The sequence below is a fragment of the Neolamprologus brichardi genome, chromosome 1 (assembly GCF_056152115.1).
Source record: "Neolamprologus brichardi isolate AB-2024 chromosome 1, ASM5615211v1, whole genome shotgun sequence".
Classification (NCBI taxonomy): domain Eukaryota; kingdom Metazoa; phylum Chordata; class Actinopteri; order Cichliformes; family Cichlidae; genus Neolamprologus; species Neolamprologus brichardi.
Genome location: NC_142104.1, coordinates 40,417,939 through 40,443,852, shown reverse-complemented (window position 1 = coordinate 40,443,852; position 25,914 = coordinate 40,417,939). Strand labels below are relative to the sequence as shown.

The window sequence follows — 25,914 nt, the reverse complement described above, 5'->3', positions numbered from 1 at the left end:
TTTTTTACATTCTACATTTGCTCAAGTATTTTTAAAAAATTAGAATCCACAGTTTTATTTCTAAAGTAATAACGTGGGGAAAAAACTGTCTGTCTAGATAGATAAATAGACAGATGCAAGAAGCATTCAGTTTATTTAGTAAAATATGGTCTTTATTACCGCCAAAGAGGAAGATAAACATTGTTATAACGATGAGTTTGATGGGTTCCTCGGCATCACAGTGGGATCCGCATGCAGCACAGAATTATCACTTTCTGTGTCCTTTTATCAAAACTGAAAAAGATCATGTATTTTAGTTCAAAGGTGGCAGACTTTTTAACATGGGCTTCAGCTTCCTTAAGCACTTTTCAAACTGTTTCTTTGGATATAGGCGGCTCACTGGAAGCATGGCTGTCAGGAAGCAATCTGAAGGAAGTGAAGTGGCAAGAAAAGAGTGAGTTATGCCACATTATATAAGAACTGGACTGGAAATTGTTGTCAATAGGTTTTGTGGAGTGAGGAATCCAACTTTTAATTTAAATCATTACATTGTTCAAAGGAGGTCAGGAGAGAGGTATGACAGTCTCCACCTTCTATAAAACATGATGGAGACTGTGTCATTTCAGCCAGTGGTGTTGGGGATGTTGTCATAATTGATGGGATTATAAATGATATTGATCTACCATTCAATACCATCTGGAAGGCAACAGCTTCATTCTTCAGCATGAACCCAAACACACCCCCCATGCAGTAAAAGCATACTTGGATAGAAAAACACTCCGGCGATGGAGTCGCCTCCTCAGAGCCCGTCCTTCAACACCGTGGAAGCGGTGTGAGAGCTTTGAAGCCTTGAGCAATGGAATTTGGTTGTTTTGGGTTGGGTTCCTGACAAGAGTCGACCAGCATCCAAATACGAATGCTTCGAATGTACATCAGAAAGACTGGAGAAATATTCCTGAAGACAACTAAAAGAAATGACTGGAAAGGTTTCAGGTTCAGACTGTGGCGAAGCCTCAAAGTGGACACACCAATTATTAAGTCTGTTAGAACAACACAAACTGTTTGTGCCTTATATAATGTATTTTCACAGACCATTTCCCTGTTTCAATTAATCAGTTATTTAACATTTTCATAGCAAAATGTAATTAAAAAAACTGAATAAATAAAATAAAATAAAATAAATAGGCTGCATAAGCTTCATTTGGGCCAAATGCAAAACAAAAACTTGCTCCACATAAAGATAAGTGTTGCTGGAGCTTCATACTTAACATTTTTTGTACTGACTTTGAGCTCATTATTATTCAAAATCATTGTTTTAAAAGCTTTTTATTATATCACCCACCATTATCATATGACCTTTTTACTTTAACTGATCCAATACAGTGATAGCAAACTGGATAGCCGTGTAGGCTAATGGTTCTGTTAAATGCTGGGTTTTTATTATATTTCACATATTGTATAATAAATATCGCCACCTGTGCTCCTACAGCTTTGAACTATGGAATTTGGTTGCATTTTTTTTCACCTCATTTGGATGAGCGGGTTGAGTTGGGAGGTTATCAGACTAGCTAGCTAACTAACCTAACTAGCATTACTTACTGTCATATTAATGGAATGTTAATATTGACTAGAAAAAAATATAAAAATACAAAAGCTTAAAACTCAATCAATAAAGTGTAACACTGATTCTTCACAGTGTCTTTTCAGCCCATTTGCATCCCCAGGGCATTATTCAGTAACGGCATGTCTGTGCCCTGACCCACAAATTTGGCTGTTTCAATTTGACACTTTCAAAAGTGTTACTGTTGTATGACTATCACTAGAATTTGGTCTTCTCTTAAACTTAACCACTTACCTTTTAATGGCTATGCCTCACAAAGCTCTTGCTAACAGATGAGCAAAGTTAAAGTAGTACCTCAAAAAGCAGATTCTGTTCATCTGGAGTGTTTTAAGTGGGAGAAATGTTTCGTCACTCATCTGTGTGACTATGTCAGTCTCATCTGACTGCAGGTTTCCCCAGCCGTAGCAAAGTAGTAAGTAAAAGTGAAAAAATAAAAGCGTGTCCCAATTAAATCTAAACCAAAGGCTTATATACCTGCAGCTTATTTCACTGCTTCACCTCTAAGGTCCAACCGTGGGCTCAGAAATGGAGAAGACTTCTCATGGCAGACAATAATGCTGTAGCAGTTGCATCAGGACAACAACACCAGAGGACACCTTGTGCATAACATGGCATTAAGGAGAACGTGTTGGTCTTTTAGTAGTCAGACAAAATACCCGAACTTGTCAGAGCAGCCACGCCAAAGATTACAGCTGTAATATTCTTTAAAGAGGCGAGTTATTCTTAAATTGCCCCAAACACAGTTGGCATTGATGAGGATATAAACTCTATAGACTGACACTGTTCTAGAATCTAAACATGTTTATTTCTGCTGTAAAGTTGGCCATTTTAACATTCATGTCTATGGGGATTGTCTATAGGTGGCCACTTGAGGAACTGCAATTTTAGTAATGGGGCATCAAACATAAGGCCCGGGGGCCAGATTTGGGCCAGCAAAGACTCCAATCTGGCTCAATGGATGGCTTCGGAAAATGTGGACATGTTAGACTTTTAAGTGTATTTTCACAAGTTTTAGAGCTTTTCCTACAGTTAAAGGCCTCCCTATGGCCATTGATACAACACCAAAACAATTAAGTGATATATTTCTATATTTTACACATTTAGTTCTTCCAATTTAAGTCCAAAGAGTCATGTTGACAGATTGCGTTCATATACTACAGCAGTCTTTCTTTACCACATGGGAAAGTTGCACTTCTTTTTCTTATATACTGAGATAAAGGGAAGTTGCACTGGTCCACTTCACATAAGGCCAAAGTGGGCTGTATGTGTAAAACCATGTAAAATGAGTTTGACATAAAGTGCAGGGCAGATAGCTTTTAGACTTCCTGCTCAACATGTAGTCTGTACTGGCTGTAGTATGGGCTGTAGATGAAATTACTTTCAGTAATAACCACACCAAGCTCTTTAATTTCAAACATTTCATTATTTTCTCCACATTAACTTTGAAACAACCTCATAAACCAAAGAGTAAGAAAGAGCATGCTCGGGCATGCAATGATGTCACAACATGATGATGCCACTGGGTGCGAAGTATAAAACATACAGTAGCAGAGAGTTTCTTTTATATCATTCATAAACTCGGGACATTTCAGTATCCACTGAGAGTTAAAAGCTAGCGTTTATTTTACACTGCTCTCCATGTCTCACGTAGCCTTGTGTTGCTGGATAAGAGAGACAAGAGGGAGAAATTCACAAACTGACACCAGATTGAGCAGGCTAAACAAACATGCTGGAAACAAAAATCTCATCCGGTCTCAAAAAAAAAAACAGTTTTCTGGAAATGACACCGTAGAAACCCCATTTTTCCCTTTTCGACTGGTCCAAAAGGGGCGACTGGGAGAGAGAGACAAAACAGTGCATGCCATTTCAGGGTGAAGAGGGAAGGGCTGATTGTGTGGAGGGCCGAAGGATAGGGATCGCCTTTTTTTTAATTTTCAAAGTTATTTGTCTCCTCTTAGCCTGCCCATGTGGGGTGTTTGATCTAGGGTTGGCTTTTAAATCAATTTGAGAACCAAAATGAATAAATACGAGGCACTCAGCATTCTCTCTGTCTTGCAAACTGCAAAAAGTAACAAACTTGAAGAATAATGACACATACACTTATATATTAGAATTAGTGATTATAACATAACAGTCTCAAGGCTGTACAAAGGGGCAAGGCTGATACCTCCTCAGTATGTCAGCAGTTAAATGTGTTTTTTTTTCTTTTGCTTTTTGTTCGGTTTATTATGCACGCAAACGTGTGTTTATGTGGTTCCACTTTACTTGTAATGAATTCAGAAAGTTCCTCTCGGATTAGACCAGGAGGGCTTGGCATGTGTTGGTCGCTGGCATTTGATTTCGCAAATCAAATATGATTTGGTCATACTCTGTGATTTTGGTTGAATGTGAAGTGTCTGACAATCGAGAGGTGACCATCAGGATGAAGTGCGCACAAATGAAGACAGAACAGTGATGTTAAAGGGATAGAAAAATGCACTTTTTAAAATCTCACACAGCCTCATGCAATGGTTGCGTGTTTATGTAGTAGGGGGGGAAAAGAGAAAAGAATAATGACGGAGCCCTTTAAAATGGATCTACTCTTGCAGCATAGTTCTGTAGCGCATAGTGCGAATAGAGACTGATGGATTTGAAGGAAAGGAAAAGGGTTCAAAGGCAAAAGGGGGCTTAGGACTGAGTGTGTTTCTCATGATAACCAGGAAACATGAGTTGCTATATTCTTTTCTAGACTGATTTAAAAAATGGGCAACGCTGCCTGTGCCATCTCCAGTCCACTGATCTGTCAGCGACGGGCATCCGTGCACGTGAGTCCGAAACAACACGCTCGTCTAAAGCTGCATTTTCTTCCTTTCTCGTGACTCTAATTCAACCGCCTTTTATCATGTGGAAGTTCTATGGAAGTTATATTGAATGAAAGTTCAAAATAAGCATTTGAAAAGAAATGGTGTGTTTGTAGAAACTGAAATGGGCTTCAACAGAGGTGAAAAAGACAGTAGCAACAATAGAAAGGCTCTGCTGTGTCCTTCACTCGGGCTGCGGGCTCCAGTCGAATAGACAGAACGTCCATCTCATTAAGTAATCATATAATATACCGTAGTTATCAATAAGTCTTAGTAGATCATACCTGTATAAGCTTAAATAAAGAAGTGAATGAAAAGAATGGCTACTCCAATATTGAGTAAAATGACCATAACCACCAGAATAGAGCTGGAGCCCTAGGAGACAAGAGAAGAGAGAAAAAAGCAATTAGTCCAGTTACAGCACCAACGATCTCAGTGGAAACACAAACACAGACACTCAGACTGGTCAAGATTTAACAATGGACATCTGAGTAACCCACCAGGCTATCAACACACAGGTTAGAGGTTAGTGTTGGGCTGCATTTTCTGCTCAGGTGCCTTAAAGAGCACAATAACTGGGCAACATAACGTAACAGATGTGAGTCTCGATTATATTTTCTGCGTCCGTGAGTCTGCTTGGGTCCGAGTGACATAAAGTGACAGCACGTTCTCACTCCCAAAGCGTAACATTTTACACTAGGTGACCAATCGTCAGTATATTATGCCTCGGGAGTGAAAATGAAGGTCCATGTTGTTGCGAGCCCACAGAGGAGTCCGCAGTGACTTAACTTTTTTTTCCTACATATACTCAAAACAAAAGGAGGTTTAGTTACTTATTCTTCAACTAGTTGTGTTTATGGTTTTCCTAACATCTGTTGAAAGTTAACATCCTAAACTATGTAAGCATGCACTCTGTAAGAGGAAGAAGAAAACCCCGCCCAAAAAACCTGAAATTTGAAGAATTACAAAAGTGATACCCTAATACCGAAGTGTTTTTGTGAAACTCAAAAAGAATACTTGGTAACTTGATGTTATGCTGATTATTTTAAGGCTTGTTAACAAAGTTAACTATGTACTGATCACCAGACAACTTTGGTCCGTCACAGGGCACGCTTAGACCTCACTGGTGCAAACTACATGTAAAATTCATGATTTTTGTAAACACAACTTCCTCATGATAATGCCCACCCCACATGTGTCCACGTCTACCTATGGAATAAGAAGGCAATAACAACGAGTGTGTCATCTAGTGGACACATTACAGACTCTGGCTCCTTGGTGTCGTTCTTACAATCATCCACCATGACGGATGCAGGAAAGTCTTGTACTGAAGACACTGTGTAAAGAATGCATTTATATGGGAACAGAAATGAGGAAATGCTTCTAAAACCAGAGCACTTCTGGATTTCGGTTCCATTTTAGACCCTTTGTGGTGATGGACTTTTGAATTGTGTAGTGGGAAAATTTTAGGCTAAACCCAGGAGTTTCTTATCTAATCTCACAGCTACACACCTGAGTCAGCTGAAGGTGGTTTTGAGAGTATTCATATTTTGCCTTCAAGAATCTTTGTAGTTGTTTTCAGACATTTTTCAGTCTTGAGATCCTTTTGAGTTATTTTTTTTCATTATTTTACATTTTTGTAGTGTTTGCTCTCCTTTTGTTGTTTTGTGAATCTGCAAGCATTCAGTTTCACTTTGTGCTCGTTTTGAGTCTTTCCGTAATTGTTTTAGGAATCTCTTGGTTAGTTTATATCTTTTTGTTGAGATGCTGTTTTTTCGATTGTTGTATTTTTGAATCTCTGCATGCAGTAACACCACGTGTTAGCAGTTTCAGGGAAGCTCTTGGATCAGTAATCTGTCCATTGAAAGTTCCTTTGTTCAGTGTAAAAATTGAAAATGTAACATTGTGGAGTTAATTGTGATAGTTTCGTACCTTTGATTCTTATCACAGTGATAGATATTTTCCAACACAGGCGTCTGTAAGAGCCAATTAAAGGTTAATTTTATTGGTACTGGTAAAATGATTAAAGGAGAAATATACATGTTTGATGTTAAGAATATAATTTCTAGTTAATTTCAAAATACTGTTTTGTTAAAGGTTTAGAATATAGAAGTGCGACATTCTAATGCGCTTTTTAGTATTTTGGGCTTCCGGCACACTGTAATTACGTAGTTGGGGAGTCGGATAAGCTGGAAGCAACACAGTTTTTTGACCGAGTCTTGCCATGTAAATTAAAAGTTTCAATAAACATCTTTTTACCTGGACTTTTACTCAAATGCATGTTGCCGGACTGACTCCTAAAGGTGGTACAGAAGAGTGAAATAGAGACGGAGTGCCACCACCACAGCATCTGTGCAGGTTCTCGGTCACCCCGAGTCTTAAGAGCTTGAAAAGCTAGAAAGGAAATGAAACGTCTCCAAAAACTTCAGGAAGTCTAATCGTCTTCTTTTTATGCTCTTAATAATTTCAAGACAGACGTTTATCTGCTGTGCTGATGATTCAGCAGTGACTTTCATATCTCACTGTCGTCTAACACTGAGAAAAATGATTTTTCTTGAGTTGTTTTCAAATTTCCTGTCTAATACATCTTGGCATTTTGTGAGCTAAAAGTCTTTTAATCTGAAAAATCATTTGATTTTTATCATTGAGGACTTTACACTGGCACTGTGACTAAAACGTGAAGTTTTGGTAAACACATAGCTCTTCCTTTAAATATTAACTCTACACTGGTTTTGTTGCATTTAACTGAAATATGTAGGTCTTATCACACAGCTCTTTTTCTTTTTTTATCAGTGTGTTGTGGTAACAGCAAACATTATGTTATTATGTGTTAAGAAATGAACTGTTAGCCTGACAGAGCACTGCGGACTCACTGAGTTTGATTTGAGGGTGAATTGCTCTCCTTCCTGCTCCAGAGTGATGGGCTGAGACTTTAGAGGTGGGGAGAGGGTGAGGTCCCTGTGCAGTGGCCACTCCTCCAGCTCTGCCCCCACATTCAGGTTGTCCAGCATCTGTACAGAGTCCATGGATCCTTCTCTGACCGGTCGAAGGCTTCTGGATCGCAGCCTGTTGTTCTTGGGGGCCGGGGACTCTTGTCCCAGCCCCCGAGAAGTCTGCGAGTCCGGACAGTGCAGCCTCATGTCGACTGTATAGTCATTCATCTTCTCCTCGTCCTGCTCTGTGAGGCGCGAGTGGGCGGGGCTCCACCTAAGGGTGCTTTCAGCAGTCCAGCCCCCGGTGTGGCCGTCTAGCCTTTGGTCGATTACAGCGTGCTCGTTAAGCTTGTGGTTGGAGTGGTTGTGCTGCTTCGGATGGTGGTTGGAGTAGACATGCTCTCGAGGATTGTAACAAGAAGAAGAGATGTGGTCCTTGGCATTGTGATTGGACAAGATATATTCTTGGGGCTTGTGATTGGAAGAAGCATGCTCAGAAGTCTTGTGATTGGACATGTTGTGATCCAAGGCCTTGTGATTGGATAAAATGTGCACCTGTGGCTTGTAGTTGGAAGAGGCATGCTCGCAGGTTTTGTGATTGGTGGACGAATGATCCCATGTTTTGTGATTGGACGATGAGTAGTCTCTTGACTTGTGATTGGAAGAGGCGTGCTTGGAGAGCTTTTGGTTGGACAAGGAATGCTCCCAGGCTCTGTAGGAGGAAGCGTGGTCCCGGGACTTGTGATTGGAAATGGATTTCTCCCGTGGCTTGTGGTTGGACAAAGGGGCTTGTTCGTGGCCATTTAGTTGTCCCTCCTGCTCTTCCAGAAGGGAGGGCGTAGTGGAGCGACTGCTACACGCTCGATCCGGATACATGTCGTCGCTCCAATTGTTAGCCCCGCCCCTCGGCAGATCCATCCCCCGCCCCTCTACCAGCACCTGGATCTCAGCCCCGCCCTGATCGTCCACGGCGCTCTGGCGCATGAAGCAAGCATTCCTGGGGCGATGGGTGTGTTTGAGTGGACTGTGGGGAGGTGAGGTGGGTACGCTCAGCACGGGGCTGAGATCAGGTGTTATCACAGGTGGCGTGGTGTCGGGAGTGCACAGCTCCGGACTGTCTGTTCCTGTGGAGATGACCTCATGGTCTTTGTCCTTGGCGCCCTGGTGTTTGGGCCGCTGACATTCGAGCCCTATGAAAACAGGAGAACAGCACCAGTGAGGTGATTTGGCACCCAGAGCAAAGCCTACAGTGCGAGTATGTTTGAGTGTCATCGGCACACAAAAGGAGGAGAAGAGCTGCAAACAAACGGAGCCTCGTGCTGCCAGCTTAGAGAGGATTATGAAAGTGAATATACTTGATTTAATTTGAATTCTTACAGGCTAATCCTTTGTAGTTTATTATGAGATTAAAATGTGTGTAACACTGGGCCTACGCTTAAAAGCAAATTCACACTTACTTTATTAATCTGTAAAGGTTCCAGTAGGCGTACTTTTGCATGTAGATTTTAAGAAAATTAGTGCATTTGAATCCTTTAGCTATGACTCATAATTATCTCAAACAAATTTCTGTGGAAAATCTAAAAAATACAAAGTACTATAGAATCAGTGAAGCTAAGAGAAAAGCCTGATGGCAAAAAACAAATAGAAAGGTTGTTATACCTTTGTTTTATCTTTATAGGTTAATTATTTTGCCTCCATAAACAAATAGTTTGTTTATGGCTTTAAAATTGAGATAAAATATACCATATACACAAATATCTAAGCAGTCAATTTCAACCATTAATTGACTGCATAATTTGCCAAATGACAAATTCATTTACAGCATTTACTACAAAAAAACTGCTTTTTTTCTTCTTTCCTTTTGCAATGCTAAAATTGCGTTTTTATGGTTTCCAGTTCTATAGAGGTCTGTGGAAAAATGTCTTTCTGTCTTGACCTCTGTGAGCACAGGCACACATCTGAGGTCATACCGGTCATATTGAGAAACACTCATTTAGCGGCTTCACAACAGGGCCTCAGAAACCAGTCATCCATCAGATGGGGGAGGCCACTCATCTAAGCTAAGCTAGTTAGTATTTAGCTCTTATTTATGCATGCTACATATCATATAACTCATTTGTGAAAGTAGGATCATAACAAGAACATGTAAAGTGTGAAATTAGCTTAAGCTAACACATTTAGCTACCTGTTACTTGCAACAGACCCTGTTGGTCAGTTTTGGTAAATGGTAAACAGACTGATTCGCACATAGTGCTTTGCTACATTTGTTACATTTAATGTACTGACACTTGTGCACCTACTAACCATTGCCATAGATGTGAAAGGAGGGTGAAAGCTCTTTGGCAGCTATCCGAGCCAGTCGACACTCCTCCGTGGCTTTCTGCGCCACACCTTCTGCGGCCTCTGCCTTCCCACGAGCGTGGCTCATCCTGAACAGAACAGGCAGAAACAGCAAAGTCAAAACGTGTGTGTATTTTAAGATAAATTACTTTTTATCTATGAAGTACTAAAAATGTTCTCCTAAACAATATCCAGGTATTCGTAATATCTAAGTGAAACTTTCATACGAGACTGCAAAAAATATGTTTTATCGAAAAGGAAGCATGACTGTCTCTCAAAAAGTTTGCAGTTAAAAAAACGTAGCTTGATTAGCCTTTGAAGGGCTAAATATGTGCTGTGGCTCACTATGAAGCAATATAGACAATATAAAGCACTACCCCACCACACAGGAACAGATAATTGGTTAGTAATGCAAAGCACACCATAGTTTGTAATATACCACTTGTTCTTTTATTCACGTCTCTGGGGAAGGTATTTGACCAGATTTGAATCCCAACTTTGTGAGGTCTAACGCTATCTCATTTAAAAGAAATCATCCCCCGGTTATCAGGGGACAAAGACAGTGATTATTGTACAACACACTGACACTCATCAAAAATGATTTCTCCAAAAATGCTAGTTTTTTCAAACAAAGGGTGACGGACCGAGGGTCGTCACCAGTGATGTCTTAGACTTCAGAGGATTTAATGTTGCTTAATCTTGCTGGGTGCGCAGAGGTGTGTCACCAGCTCGATCTAACGAGATACGTTCAAATTATTCCTACGAAGCGGTGACCAGAATACTGGAAGAGCTAACCTCGACACAGCAATCTCTGCTTTCTGCTTGGCGATGTCCGCGGCCTTCTCCGCAGCTTCCACAGCTCGGTCCACCTTCTCTCGGATTTTACTGGCCCTCAGGGGGATCAGGTTCTTGCGTTTTCCGCTCACCAGCACATTCTGCTTGTATTTTCCCTCCTCCTTGGTGCCATCGGGGAAGGTGGTGCAGCCATATCCGTGCCTCTTGTTGCCCGCCCATTCGCCTGCATAATGCAGGCCATCTGAGCGCCTGCTCACGCCCCAGCCAGCTCTCTGGTCACTCCTCCACTCTCCAGCATACATCTCAGTGACAGTGGCATCCACAGGAGCGCCCTGTTCACTCTCACTGGTGTTGGAGTGGATGTCAGATGCAGCAGAGCTGACAGTGCTCATGCCGGCCTCGCTGCAGAAGGAGCTCTGCTTGCTGAGCTGACTGGCTAGAGAACTTTTGGACTCAGAGCGCCGAAGCTTCAGGCCACTTAGGATAGACTGCCGAAAGCGGCCTTTTCTCTTCCTCTGCCGTTCGGCCTCACTCGGTGCCACAAGAGCAAACCCACCCCGGCCCACTGGGCTCCCAGCCAGTCCGGCCACCACCCCATCTGTAGGCGTGGTGGCAGTGCCGTCCTCCAGCACAGCAGGAGGGCCATGGCTGTGCTCAGAGCGGAGAGAGTTTATAGATGTTCGCAGAGGGAAGAGGATGACAGCTGCCATGCCGTACGGCACACTCTGTCGCACACCATAGCCGTGGCGCATCCCTCCCAGCCACTGGCCTTGGTAGGTTCCTGAAAGACAGACAGACACAGCACGAGTCAGACATAAGAACTGCATTTTATTTGAGTGTCCAAATATCTATGTGTAAATTCATTCATTAGTTAGATCATTAATTGAATTCTCAATGGACCAAACAGGAGAGTAGTATGCATGGAATACACTAATGTATGCTAACTGTTATACAGTAATTGCCAAAATGATCTTTGCATTACTCAGTGGAAGGTCTTTGCAATCTCAAAGTGCTCACTGAGTAGCAAAGTTGGTGTGCAGGGCTAATTTCAGGCAGGATGGATTACTGAGAACTGGTCAGAGGGCTCCCGTCCACTTCTAAATTGTCAAACTGCCAAGTTTTCAAAAGATGTCAAACCCCAAACTTTACATACTCACATAGCACAGGGTTAGGAGTTAAGTTAATTTAAGCAAATTCCCTTCAAATGTAATCAGCCAGTCATCTCGTGCATCAGCCTCATAGGTAACGTTGTTCTGTGTTTAAGGCTGATTCACATGTGTTAGCATGCTAACACTTGAGGCTAAAAGTGAGGACACGGTATAACACCCAGCTCTGTCACACAGCTCAGTGTTTAGCATGACCTGAAACCATAAAGTCATGTTAAAGGTCAAAGGGAAAGGTAGTTTCCCTCCACTGGGTATGAGAAAGAATGCAGTTGCAGTTGAATTGATTGGGGTTTTTACCCAAGCATTATGCTAATTTTTCATTAGTTTTTCATCAATTTTTCATTCTGAAACAGGAAAAGTCCTGGTGACGTGTATGACAACACTGACACTTCTGAGAAAAGCTTGACAAAGATGTGTCTGGACTCACTGTGAGCACACCAGAGCTTTGCATACTAATTTGCATCTGTATGTCAGTCTAAAAATGCCATCCCTGCCTCATGTGGATGGAAATGTATAAAATATTCCATAATGTGAGGAGGCTGCTCAGCATCCGATCTAATATGTGATGTGTTTGTGCATCTTTGTGTGAAAACTACACGCTGCCAAGAATAAAATCTTTAAAACACAGCAGTGCTAACTTGAAACAAAGTGGAATGGCATTAAAATAATAGAAACACTTGAAATAAACCATAAATAACACTTGTTTTTTGGCTTCTCCCAGTCTGCAGAAAATACACATATGTACTCTGTAAAAACAGGAAAAGCTGTAGTGGAGGAATCTTTATGCCTGAGCTGTTGAGGATTTGGCAATTTAGGTGGAGGAGGTGAGCAAAAGACAAGCCAGCATATTATGATACAACGAGGGGGTTGCTGTTGCTCTGAAATCAGCCATAAAGGTTTATATATGTCAAGCCTCCTCTCTCACTATGCTCCTCTCTGTCTACACCAAGAACAAAAAATCAGCTCCAGTTGATGTCCAGACCTCCTGGAAGAGGGCAAACTCCTGAGAGCAGCCTCCAACCAAAGCAGGTCTGCTCTAAGGAGAGGTCAGCATCCTCTCCTCAAATCCCTGAGGTGATCAGAGCAAAGGGTGAAGTAAATCTAAAGTTTCATGTTTCTGGGAAGGAAACTTACCAGCGTGTTAGTTTCACTTACAGTAGGACTCATTCCTGATTATAAAGCTGGAGAGGTTTATGTTGCAGTCAGCCTTTTAATAGCTGTCTGTTCTTCTCTGTAGCAGGTTGGGTTTAGTAGGTACTGCTCCAGCTGCTTCTGATCATGGCTAAAGTCATCAACCTAGCAAGCCAGCTACAACCAAGACTGCAAGTAGTGAATTTTAAGGATTGATAATTCTGTGTGTGAAAGAAAAATTAAAGATGTGTCTTCAGGTCACCTGTTTTCTACACACAGTAGTCCAAAACTGAAGAGTCGAGATTCAGTTTTTAGAGTGGCCGATTAATTCAGCCCGACCGATCCTTGAGTGCTTGTCATTGTCAGTGTGTTTCCTGTCTTATTTTGATAGTCCTTGTGTCATGTGCTTGTGTTTAGTTTTGCTTCCCTTGTCTCTGTGTTTAATTTGTTCCAGTTGAGGCTCTCTCCACTTTCATAATCAGCGGTCTGTGTATTTATTGCATCACTTCCCCTTTGTCCTTTTCCGGAACTTCAGTTCACCTTCCTCCACGTGTCTTGTCCTTAGTAGGTTTTCTAGCATACGCCTTCATTGCCTTTTGTCTTTTATTTTCTATCCTTGTCTGATCTTCTATCTTTAATAAACAGCCTGCCTTTTGTTAAGATCAAGTTCTGTCTTCAAGTGTCTGCTTTTGGGTCCTCTCTTCAAAAACACTATCTGCACCAACGGCTCATTAACTCTTGGTTTAGAAACTCTATTTAATGTCTGACGTAAACATGCCATGTGGCACACATGAAGTTCATTTCATAAATTCTGGTCATTATTAGAGTTAGAGAGGAGGGTAGGTATCCAGAGTATGCTCATTAGCTGCTGAGCTGCCAATCACAAGTTGCTTCGCAGTCACATCTACTCCTTACTCATCACATCTGGCTTCACAACACCAAGACAGCAGTGGTGAAAATGGTCAGCTCAGGGCTTCATAATGAGACGTCGCTAATCAGTCTGTGATGTCTGGTCACATGACTTTGTCCATTTCATTTCTATACGGCCAATCTTGAGTCGATTGTGGCTCAAGAGTTGTAATCGAAAGGTTGCTGGTTCGAGCCCCGGCTCGGACAGTCTCGTCATTGTGTCCTTGGGCAAGACACTTCACCCGTTGCCTGCTGGTGGTGGTCAGAGGGCCCGGTGGCGCCAGTGTCCAGCAGCCTCACCTCTGTCAGCGCACCCCAGGGTGGCTGTGGCTACAATGTAGCTGCCATCACCAGTGTGTGAATGTGTGTGTGAATGGGTGGATGACAGGTTGTGTAAAGCGCTTTGGGGTCCTTAGGGACTAGAAAAGCGCTATACAAATACAGGCCATTTACTAATAGTCTCTGGGTCTCTCTATCTGTGCTTTTAGGCTGTTTCCATGTCTAGAAAGCTGTTGCTCATTTCCAGAATAGGCCTGTGTCAGTGCCATAGATGTCCCAGTGACAATGAGTGAGTTAGCACCCAATATGGGTACTAACATGCACTTAGAAGCTGCTCTTAGAATAATATCAACCCCCAATATTGGGTTTGTTCATTCAAACTAGGTGAAATGAAAATGAAAGAAACAAAAATCAATACATAAACAAAACATTGATTTCCACTATTGGTAAAGACAAGGGAGGACCATTAATTTTCCTAAGGGACCACATAAGAAACTGGGACTGCTGAGGAGAGCTCCACCAATAGGCTGAACTCAGTTCTGCTCAATAGATTAGAGGGCAGCCTTTTTAACCTATTTGCTTTTAAAATACAAAAGGTGCTGCTTGGCACTAGGCAAAGCAAACAACTGCTTTGGGCTCCAGATCAGTGGGGACGCTGAGGGATAACAAACTTTAAATCACAGAAGTGGTATTATGAGTATAAAAATGGAGGAATAATGATTAAATACAACACTAAGTTACCACACGCTGTGAATCTAGCCTTAAATGTGTGGAGAGACACATGAGTAACCCAACTACCATGAGCATCACATCATTTCTTTTACTTTGATGTTAGCAGAGCAGCCCAGTGTCCAGTGTGATAGACTTGCTATGGATAGATATATAGATGAAAAAAAGCTAGTAGTTAAAGTATTAATGCTTCATAATCAGTTAAGTTGCTGTGCATTGTTACTGAAAAAAACAAACCCAATATGTCTATGTTATTGAATATTTTATAGTACGATTGTTGTGCTTGTTGGTGTCAGATTATTTACATGTGTTAGTGTGACAAATGTTGAAAAAATAAATAAATTTAAAAACATTTTCTTTAATTATGAAGCGAGCAAAACGCTGTGCATACACAACAAGTTTACTCAAGTAAACACACCCAGAGAGGAGTTCGGTTATGACCACGACAATTCTCATGTCTTCAAACACCCAAATGCCACACGCAGTCTTAAATCTTTGTTTTGTTCCAGAGTACATGTGTCCCGCTGCTCTGACACTGTTTCCGCTCAGCTCTGCGCTCTTCCTGAGGCTTTTAAGGATTTCAGTATCGGAGCTGTCCGCGGTGCTGAAACAGGACAGGGACGGCTTTTGCACGAGGCTGCTCGTGGCCTGCTATGGTCGCCAAATGCGGCTGTTATGGTTTTTAATGAGCACTTGCTCTGTTGGCAGCCCTGTCAGTAAACCTCTCTCGTGTGTGTGTCTGATTTGGGGGGCGGGGGTCTTTGATGGAGAAAACCTGCACATTTATTGGGTTGTGGAAAATGTGTCAGCTCGCGCGTGCTATATTCATCTGTCGGTGGTCTCCCACGTGAGCGGAAGAGAGGAGCAGAGCTGTCGCGTGACGCAGTCTTTTTCAGTTAAAATAGGGCGTATGAACCCGTGCAGCCTTCACACTCGCGCAGGGAGTCGGTAAAAAAAAAAAAACGATCCACCGCCTCCCGGTAAACAATCTCCACCTTCAGCCCGCACGCGCACACGCAGTGCTTTTATTCCACCTGCATCGCTCACTGACCTCTCGCTCCATCATCTGGGTGCTCGGAGGCGGGCTACCATCGGTGATCAAACGGCCTACATTACAACCCCCCAAAGTCAGAAATAAAGGGAAATGACAGCGGCAGTGAGCCAATCAGAGCAGGAGAGCCGTGCGAGCTGGTCTCTTGTGACACGGTGACCTGCTGTATCAATGTTTCCATGGAGACTTTCATGGCACTGGGGAGAGGGGTGAAGGTGTGTTTTGATAAGTCTGTGCGTCTAAACAGGAGTCACGACTCAAAATGGCTTAATTTCTAATATTAGAGGTGTCCTGTTTTTAAAGCCTGTTTGTGTTCTCTTAAAATCTCACGAGAAAGGCTGCTCAGGAGAGCCTCCACAGCGCGAGCCCGGACAGACAGTCAGCACAATATCTTCTGGTGTCCTCTGTCCTCTTTAGTCGTTTTGCACATTTTTGTACATTATTTTGACATTTTTGGTCTTTCACAGTAATTTTTTAAAATCTCGTGATGAAACATTTTTAAAAGTGCTCACTTTATGGCTCTTGGTTGTCTCTTCATATTCTCTGTGTTTGTGTGGGGTTTTTGTAGTCAGCTTGTTTCTCCTTATACTGATTTAATTTTTCTTTGAGGTCAATTTTCACCATGTAGTCAATTTATATCTTTTTGTAGCTGCCTTGTATCATTTTGAAGTCAATTTGTGTCTCCTTGTTTTCAAGTTGTGTCTCTGTGGATTTTGGGGGTTTCGTGTGTCTTTGTAGGTAGGAGTCACTGTTTTACCGATTTTCATTTGCCAGTGGATTTTTTGTTTTGTTTGGATCCTTTAGTGTCTCGCTGTGGTCAATTTACTTTGTATATTTCTTTTTGCAGCTCTTTGGTGTCTCTTTGTAATTGTTTCATTTCCCTCTGTAGTGATTTCTCTGTGTCATACAGTTGTGGTCAGAACCTTGCGTCATCATGGGCGTAAATGTCATGGTAACTTTTTCAATGATTTGTTTGAACCGTGCTTTCCCCGCTTGGAATGAATGCATGTCTTTAATGATCAAAAAATAAAAAAAATGGGTGCACAACTTTGAATTTCTTTTGGTTTTGCTCTAATCTACATAGGTTCACATAAATACATATACCCCCACTAATAATTGTTTGAATGCCCCTCAGCAAGTTGCACCCCAGTCAGATGCTTTTGATAACCATCAACAAGCTCCTGGTGCAATTCTTCTGTTTATTTGACTGCTCTTCTTGGCCGAATTAATAGGGTTCGTTTCAAGTGGTTGGTTTCCTGGCAAGGACCTAGTTTTCAAACATAGTCTGAAAATTTTCAATAGAGTTCAGGTTGGGGCTTTGGGATTCTGAAAGGCTAACCCAGGAACCACCAAGGCTCAAGCCTACCATGAACTGGAAGCTGCTGAAACACTGAGTTCCTGTTCACACTGAAGCCACTTTCATTTGGTCACATTGACAGGAGCCATGTTTGGAGGAGTAAAGGTGAGGCTTTCAAACATAAGAAAATTGAACCAACTGTCAAGCATGGTGGTGGTAACATCATGCTCCGGGGCGGATAGAACAATAACAGAAAAGGAGAATTACCAAACAACTTCATCTCAAATCAGCAACTTGGCAGTCGAGTCGAGTTCCAGCAAGACAATGATCACAAACAAACATGAAAACTGGTTTTGGAAGCTTCAGGAATGGCCTTCCTACAGGATCAATCTCAGCGAGGACAATGTTTGAAAGCCAGGTCTGTGCCAGAAAAACAACTAATTTAAATGAATGCTACCAATTTTGCAAAATACAATTTGCTAAGGGACATTAAACTAAATATTAGTGGAAGTGTATTTGTAACTTTGTGTGGATTGGAGAAATTCCAAAATAACTAAACTTGTGAACCCTAATCTTGTTTTTTTAAGTCATTAAAAATGTATTTAATCGAGGAAAAAGGAGAGTTTGAAGAAATCATTAAAAGCCACAACTTACCATGAAATTTGAGTCCATGATGAGTGGAAGTAAACTTGTGAGTACAGCTGTACCGTTGCACAGCTTTGCACTCACACTGTACACTATCGATACTTTACAATTGCACATTACCCTAAATATGGCCTTTTAACACCGAGGCCTCTGCTGTGGTGCCCAGTAGGAGTCTTTAGTAACCTGTCTGTGTTCATAGATGTGACCCACACGTTATTTATGTGACCTACATTGGAGATGTGATAAAGTGGAGCTAAGCAGATGAAAACGTAAGCAAGCTGCTCCACTTGCAGCTTGAAAATTAGTTTGTGGAACAAGCTGGAATGTTTTATTCAGAGAAGCTAAAGTGGACCAAGCTGCTCTTTAACCTGGTCTGAAAATCTGTGTAGATATAAGCTGCTCTTAGCTTCCTTACCTCCGTCAGAATAGGTTTCAGTGCCATATCCATCCTGCAACCCATTGCTCCATGTCCCCTCGTACCGGGCCCCGCTGGCCGTGCTCTCCAGCTGCCCATATCGGCCTTTGAACCCCTGCGTCCACTCTCCTCTGTATTCCCAGCGACCCTTGGTCTCCACTCCGATGCCATGCCGCTTGCCCTGTGCCCAGGTGCCCTTATAGCTGTTCCCACTTGGCCACGTGTACACGCCCAGGACCTCGAAGCCGTGGCTCCAGGCCCCAGCGTACTCACCCTGACCCTGGGGTCCTGTGCAGACACCTCGGCCATGGGCCTTACCCTGCTCCCACCCCCCGCAGTACGACCCCCCGTCATCAAAGTCAAACCTGCCTCCAGTGGACATGCATGAAACAGGTTTAGGCAAATCCTTAGAACGTCAAGAAAAAGAAAAAAACAAGGGCCTGTTTCACTCAGAAGGAGCAAGGAGGGTGGAGGCCTCGTTTAAATCAGGTAGCATAGAGGTTCAGGGCCTCGAACTTCCTCTCTGCTTAGTTTAGTATGTGGAACGCTAGCTGGGTGTTTTAAAAACAGCAGGACAGGGCCCACGGAGCATTGCCTCATGACGGAGAAGCAATCCGAGCCTCAGCGATGGGTCTGGAGTGACGTACACAGCTGCCGTGCATGCTGCTTCCCATGGGCATGCGGGCTCAGAGTGCTTCTCATCCTCCTCCTCCACTTCCTCCTCCACCTTCCTGCTCACCACGCACCCTCACAGGCCCTTCGCCTCGGCCGTGCAGCAGGGCGCTCCAGACAAGCGAGGCCTAGGCTTTTCCAGCAGTCCCGCAGGCCCACAGAGTGGCGGCGGTGGCAGCAAGTGAGCGAGCTTGGCTCAATTACACATTAGAGCATCCTCACATCCCTGCATCACCAGCTCACAGGGATGGATACAGGACAGGGATACTGCTGCACTCATACGCCATGTTTAAAAAAAACTGGAGGAGTTGAAGATATTTTTCTATAGCATGGCCTGGATACAGGCAATCCAGGCTAACGCTCAGAGGCACACATCCATAGCAATCAAACGGACTCAGCCCTGCACACACGCCTTGGCGGACATAAAGCAGTGTGAATATCTCCCCGGCTCTTCTTCCCCCTTTTCCTCTTCTCTGCTCGGCCGGGATCCAGGCGACTCTCTCCAGTGAAGATGAGGGATGCAAAAATCAGAGGCGGATATTATTCCTGTCCTTTCCCCTTTGTCTTCTCCATGCCAGCGCTCACCTAAATCTGGATTGTTGTTGTAATATCCCGATTCCACCAAGTCATCTGTCCTCTCTTGTTTTTTGCTCTCTCTCTCTCTAAAATCTGCTCATTACAGGACTGTTCCACCCCAGCCAATACCCCTCCCCCACGCACACGCACACACAGCGAACACACACTCCTTCTCGGAGCTCTTAAAGAGATAGAGACAGAGGGATGGTGCGAATAACTGCATGTGCAGAGTTTGCTGCTCTTTCCCTGTGGGAATACCGCCTGCTTTTCCTAATTATCCAGCCTCATTTCTCTCTCGCTCTCTCCCTCTGACACTCATCCTCCTCCCAGACACCTGGTCAGTCAGCAGTCTGTTTTCCTCGAGGTTTGTGTGCTCCTTAATTGTTGTTGTTGTTGTTTTTTACATTTTCATCTCAAAAGCAAACCAGTGCAGCGTAGCTTTCACTCAAGTGAACACCACACAGACCCAGAGCGACCTCCTTAAATGCCAACAAGGCCTGAAAATAAGTGTCGCTGTGGTATGAACTGGAAAACCAGACGTCTACATTTGTAGATTAGTTACCCAGTAAATGTATTTTTATTCACTGAATTGATGATATTAGAAAGTTTTGTGTCAGTTTGGGTGAGCAGGAAATGAAGGACTAAGAGATAATCCACAGGAAATAGATTATAAAGGTCTTATGAATTTTACATTTGCTGTATCTTTTATTCATATAAGTTTGGACCGTGACAACAGAACCTCACATAATGCCAGGTGCAGCCAGAACACATAAAGCTCTCTCCGAGACACAGAAGGAAAAGGTGTGGCACTTTGTGCTGACCCAGATAAATGAAAATATTTATAACTTCATAATAAAAAATGAGCAAAATTCTAAATTAAATAGATAAATATATTTTTTTAACATCTTAAAAATAACAATAAAATATAAATTCATTAAGTAAATACACACCAAATATAATTCATTCATTTGTAATGTTCACTTATTCAATTTCTATTTTTTTCAAAATTTAAACATGGTTTTTAATGTATTATTTTTTCAAATTTTCTCTATTAATTCTGGGTTTGTTTGTTTTTTACATTTATTCCACATTCCTCAGTGTTAGCCACATATGGTCTTAACTGATCTTAATTGATCTTAAAAAACAACCGTAAACAGACGTCTTTTTAATGAAATGCAGGTTTTTGCGCTGATTTTGTGCAAAAATCAGAGCTAGAATAGAAAAGAATCGCCCTTTATTGTCTTTGTACATGCATAATGAAATTATGACTAAACCTGTGTTTAATTAATGTAATTCCACAGCAGTTCTTGTTCATTCATTCCCTCATCTCTGCTCATCAGTGCAGAATTGAACATTTTCTATTTTCACATCTTCTAAATGACGTCTAATTCCGGTAAAATTGCTCATTGAAGCATACTGATACATGCCAGACCTCCATGATGCTCTTTTCTGCCCGTTAACAAAGAGAATACACAAAAGAATATGGACCCAACTTAAGGTCCAAATGACCTAAATGAGGCAGAAATATAGCTTGAAAGCATCGTGGTAGATGGTTTTCTGAAAGAAAAAAGAAAAGAGAGCAATACTAGATACAAGCAGATATTCAGTGTTTCTTCAGTGTTTCAGTAATTCTGATGTGGTCTTATCTGTTAAGGGGTTTGTTTATTTCTTGCTTCTTAAACAGTCTTAACCACAGGTGCAGAAGAAATGGTTAGTGTCTGCAAATGTATAAGTTCCAAGGTACAAAGCACGTTAGTGGAGAGACTTTACGGACAATTTAACATACAGTATCTGACAAAAGTGAGTACAGCCCTCACATGTTTTAAATATTTTGATATATTTTTTCATGGGACAACTTGGAGTTATGACATTTTGATACAATGTAAGGTAGTCAGTGTGCAGCTTGTATAACTGTATAACTAATTTGCTGTCACAGCCATTAATATCTAAACTACTGGCAACAAAAGTGAGTCCAAATGTCCAAACTGTCTCCAAAGTGTCAATATTTTGTGTGGCAACCATTATTTTCCAACACTGCCTTAACTCTGTTGGCCATGGAGTTCACTGGAGCTTCACAGGGTGCCACTGGAGTCCTCTCCCACTCCTCCATGATGACATCGTGGAGCTGGTGGATGTTAGAGACCTCGCGCTCCTCTAGCTTCCATTCGAGGATACCCCAAAGACACTCACTAGGGTTTAAATCTGGAGACATGGTTGGCCAGTCACGTACCTTTACCCTCAGTTTATTTAGCAGGGCACTGGTCTTTTTGGAGGTGTTAGCACGTTGGAATACTGTCCTGTGGCCCAGTGTCTGAAGGGAGGGGATCATGCTCTGTTTCTGTATGTCACATGTTGGTATTCATGGATCCTTCAGTTAACTGTAGCTCCCCAGTGCCAGCAGCACTCATGCAGCCCCAAACAATGACATCACCCCACCATGCTTGACTGTAGGCAAGACACACTTGTGTTTGTACTCCTCACCTGGTTGCCACCACACACCCCTGACACCATCTGAACCAGGTAGGTTTGTCTTGGTCTCACCAGAACACAGGTAGTCCTTAGTCTGCTTGTCTTCAGCAAACTGTTTCTGGGCTTTCTTGTGGATTATCATTAGAAGAGGCTTCCTGTGATGCAGTGTGTGGCGCATGATCACTGACAGGCTGACCTCCAGACCTCCAACCTCTGCAGCAATGCTGGCAGCACTCATGCATCTGTTTTCAAAAGACAACCTCTGGATATGACGCTGAACATGTGTACTCAACCTCTTTGGTCGACCATGGCGAGGTTTGTTCTGAGAGGAACTTGTCCTGTTAAACTGCTGTATGGGCTTGACCACCGTGCTGCTGCTCAGTTTCAGGGTGTTGGCATCATTCCTACAGGCTCGGCCATCTTTATGTAGAGTAACAGTCTGTTTTTCAGATCCTCAGAGAGTTCTTTGCCATAATGAGCCATGTTAGACTTCCACTGACCAGTATTCAATTCAATTCAATTCAATTTTAGTTTGAAGTTTTTTGGACTTCCTGATAATAATGAATTACAGTCGTCCAGCCTGGAAGTAATAAATGCATGAACTAGTTTTTCAGCGTCACTCTGAGACAGGATATTTCTAACTTTAGAGATGTTGCACAAATGGAAGAACGCAGTCTTACATATTTGTTTAATATGTGCGTTGAAGGACCTATGCTGGTCAAAAATGACTCCAAGGTTCCTCACAGTGTTACTGGAGGCCAAGGTAATGCCATCCAGAGTAAGAATCTGGTTAGATACCATATTTCTAAGCTTTTCAGCGCCGAGTACAATGACCTCAGTTTGATCTGAATTAAGAAGCAGAAAGTTAGCGGCCATCCAGGTCTTTATGTCTTTGAGAGAGTGAGAGCAATAACACCAAATCTAACACACCTGTTCCCCATTTGCACCTGAGACCTTGTAACACTAATGAGTCACATGACCCCAGTGAGGGAAATGGCTAATTCGGCACAATTTGGACATTTTCACTTAGGGCTGTACTCACTTTTGTTGCTAGCAGTTTAGATGTTAATGGCTGTATGTTGAGTTATCCAGAGTATCCAGATAGTTTATTAATGTCTCTGTTGATGTATTTTCAGTCAAGTTATATTTTTCTACAATACTATGTTTTTACATGTAATACTATCATTGTGAAATGATTTGCATGTCTTTTCCTGTTAACGCAGTCATTGACTGGTACTATGACCAAATCATTGATAATGAAACGCAGAGAAACAGAAAACCAAACCAAATGGAAATAAGTCAACCTACCAGGCAGAAATTAAAGCACACGATGCCTTCAGTGTGTGATAACTGTTCCCACCAGTTAGTTCCCAAATAACAAAAGTACATAAGGTGATGTTAGCATTCAGATTTGCTGTTGGAGGAACCTGCTGGAAAACCCTCAGCAGGTCCTGACACTCCACAGAGAGAGACCTGTTCTTACCTGCATATGCTCTCTTAATCTTATTATTAGCAGTATCACATAAACATTAAGGTTAATGCTACGTAGCCAAAATTAGCAGCTAACATTAGCAGTTCTGCATGTGGTTAGGCTTGTAATTAGAGTAATTTGGGTCATTACTCAAAAAAAAGTAATGCATTTTCAAATTACTTGGTACTTCCTTCGTACCTGGTGCCAAGTAATAGATTACTTTTTGATTGCCCAGTTAAAATAAATCCTTAACATGACTTGTTTTTTTTTATTACACAGAAGAGTTGAACTAAAGCTTTCAGCGTGAGAATGCAGTGTTTTTACCACGGTGTATATCGGGTTGTTTACAGGTGTGTGCAGCTGTTTTATTTTCAATATTTCTTTTTTTTATCAAATCAAAATTTATTTATAGAGCACATATTACAACAACAGTGTTGGCCATAGTGCTTCACAGTCAGTAAAAGGATGACACAATTAAAACAAACAATAAAACAGGACAACAAACATGAGGTAACAACACAACAAGCTAGAACAGCCAACTAGTTAGAATCAAAAGCCAAAGTAAAAAGATACGTTTTAAGACATGATTTGAAAGACTGGATAGACTCGGCAGTACGAATATGAACAGGGAGGTTATTCCAGAGTCTGGGTGCCACGGTTGCAAAGGCCCGGTCACCTCTGGACTTCAGTCGAGACCTAGGTTGTGCTAGGAGCCTGTGATTGGACGATCTAAGTGCTCTGTTGGGATTGTATAAGTGGAGTAGTTCAGAAAGATAGCTGGGCGCTAAATTATTCAGAATTTTAAAAGTGAATAAAATAATTTTAAAATCTATGTTTAACAGGGAGCCAATGTAGTTTGGCTAAAATTGGAGTTATGCATTCATAGATTCTCGTACCTGTTAAAAGACGCACAGCTGCATTTTGAATTAACTGAAGCCGGTAAAGAGAGGAGTGTTGGAGTGTTTAATCCTACCAAAGAGCGGGATTGAGAGCGGCAGCGCTTTCCAACTCCACAGTCGATACACTGACGCTTATTTTCTCAAGAGGCTTTATCTTTTACCCGGCTGCCAGTGTAAATATGTTTTTAATGGCTTGTGTGGGCAAATCAGGGCCATCGTGTGTTTTTTATCTTAGGAATGTGCAATATGCTTTTAAACCTTACATATGTCTCCTGTTACGGCCTGGCTCAAAAGCCACAACATAAGCAGCAGACTGGCACCAGAGTTGTAAGAAACACAGGTTTTATTTTAAAATTCTTAATAAGCTCAAACAGTTGTAACCCAAAGGGCGTAAAGGCGAGCAGTGCTCCTCAACGGCAACTTTATGCACCTCAGCAAGTGTAGTCAAATTTAACTGTGCCAACAGCAAACTGGTTGGTCGGCTTTGATCCAGACTGTTTCTGGGGAACTACTGGACTAAATGTTGGACACCATTTACGCTCCATCCAGAAAGAATTCACAGCATTAGACTCGTTCCACCTGTTGTCATACAGCCTTACTCTAAAATTATTAAGTTCAAAAAGTTTGCTTGAAATTCTTGCAAATTTATTACAAGAAATATGAAAATATAACATTGAAGAAAAGGACAATAAAGGTCACCTTCAATACTGCAGAAATGTTCAGAATGGTGTTTTTATTTTGAATCAAACGTGCAAGAACTTCAAGCAAACGCTTTGCTTCATCATTACAGGGTAACGTGTGTGAGCTGTGAGGTGAAAAATGAATTTAATCATTTCAGTTTTCAGTTTCAGTTTTCTTTGTCATATGCAAGTTAGCACAGGGTCAACATTGCAATGAAATGTGTTTGACGAGCAGCAGTCACTCAGCAGCATGATACAGTAGGAGAAAATATAATAAAATAAAATAATAAAAAAATAGAAAAATAGTAAGGAGCAAAATATTAGACAGACATGGTAAAAGAGAAAAGATGACTAAATATATATGTATCTATAAATATAAATATATGTACACTAGTGATTAAATAAGAAAATCTTGAAAAGAAATATGACGGGAGGGCAGATGGGATATTGCACAGGAATGAGCAGCAGAAAATCACAGTATTGCACTTTTAAATATAAATATCAATAACAATAAAGTGGAGTGACCAGTGCAGATTAAACAGAGTACTTGTGAAGCTGCAGGGTAGCTTCTGAGTGCTGTGTTGTGTGTGTTTAAGTGTTGTGGTTGAGGTGTTGTATGGCTTAGTGGTAAAAACTGTTGGAAGAAGGCTGTAAGATAATGTGGAACACGTGAGCATCGCGGATACTTTCTGGGTGCGTCGGCGTTTCTTCTCATGCCTCTGTCAGGCTGCCAGTTTTCCTTTGACTTTCTGAAAACGTAATAATTGAAAAAGTATCCTCTATCTATTGGATCGTCAGCTCCATGTGTTCAGTGGCTGGTTTATACTGATACCGCCGCACATTACATTCCCAAAAACAAAATAAGACCTTGTCATACAATTATTGCTGTAATATTTATGGGATTGTTGTAATCTTGAGAAAACAAATGTAAGATAATGACGAGGAGAAGAATCGGAGTGCGTGATCAGAATAATGAGGTTTTTAAGGCTTTGTCGTCGTCACAGTAATGCAGTGATA

The 25,914-nt window shown here is 41.8% G+C and overlaps 1 protein-coding gene across 2 annotated transcripts; it reads right to left on the bottom strand.

Moving 5' to 3' along the window:
- Positions 1–3,003: 3,003 nt before the first annotated feature.
- Positions 3,004–19,520, bottom strand: jph3a (junctophilin 3a). Of its 2 annotated transcripts, XM_006804565.2 has the most exons (5): positions 18,131–19,520; positions 10,509–11,289; positions 9,678–9,802; positions 7,314–8,563; positions 3,004–4,815 (listed from the first exon to the last, which is right to left on the bottom strand). In XM_006804565.2, the coding sequence occupies exons 1-5, from the start codon at positions 18,510–18,512 to the stop codon at positions 4,735–4,737; spliced, it is 2,619 nt and encodes an 872-aa protein (XP_006804628.1). In that variant the 5' UTR covers positions 18,513–19,520; the 3' UTR covers positions 3,004–4,734. The 2 variants fall into 2 exon arrangements, with proteins under 2 accessions (XP_006804628.1, XP_087698198.1); XM_087842072.1 differs by lacking the exon at positions 3,004–4,815 and having other exon boundaries at positions 7,230–8,563.
- Between the last annotated feature and the right edge of the window lie 6,394 nt (positions 19,521–25,914).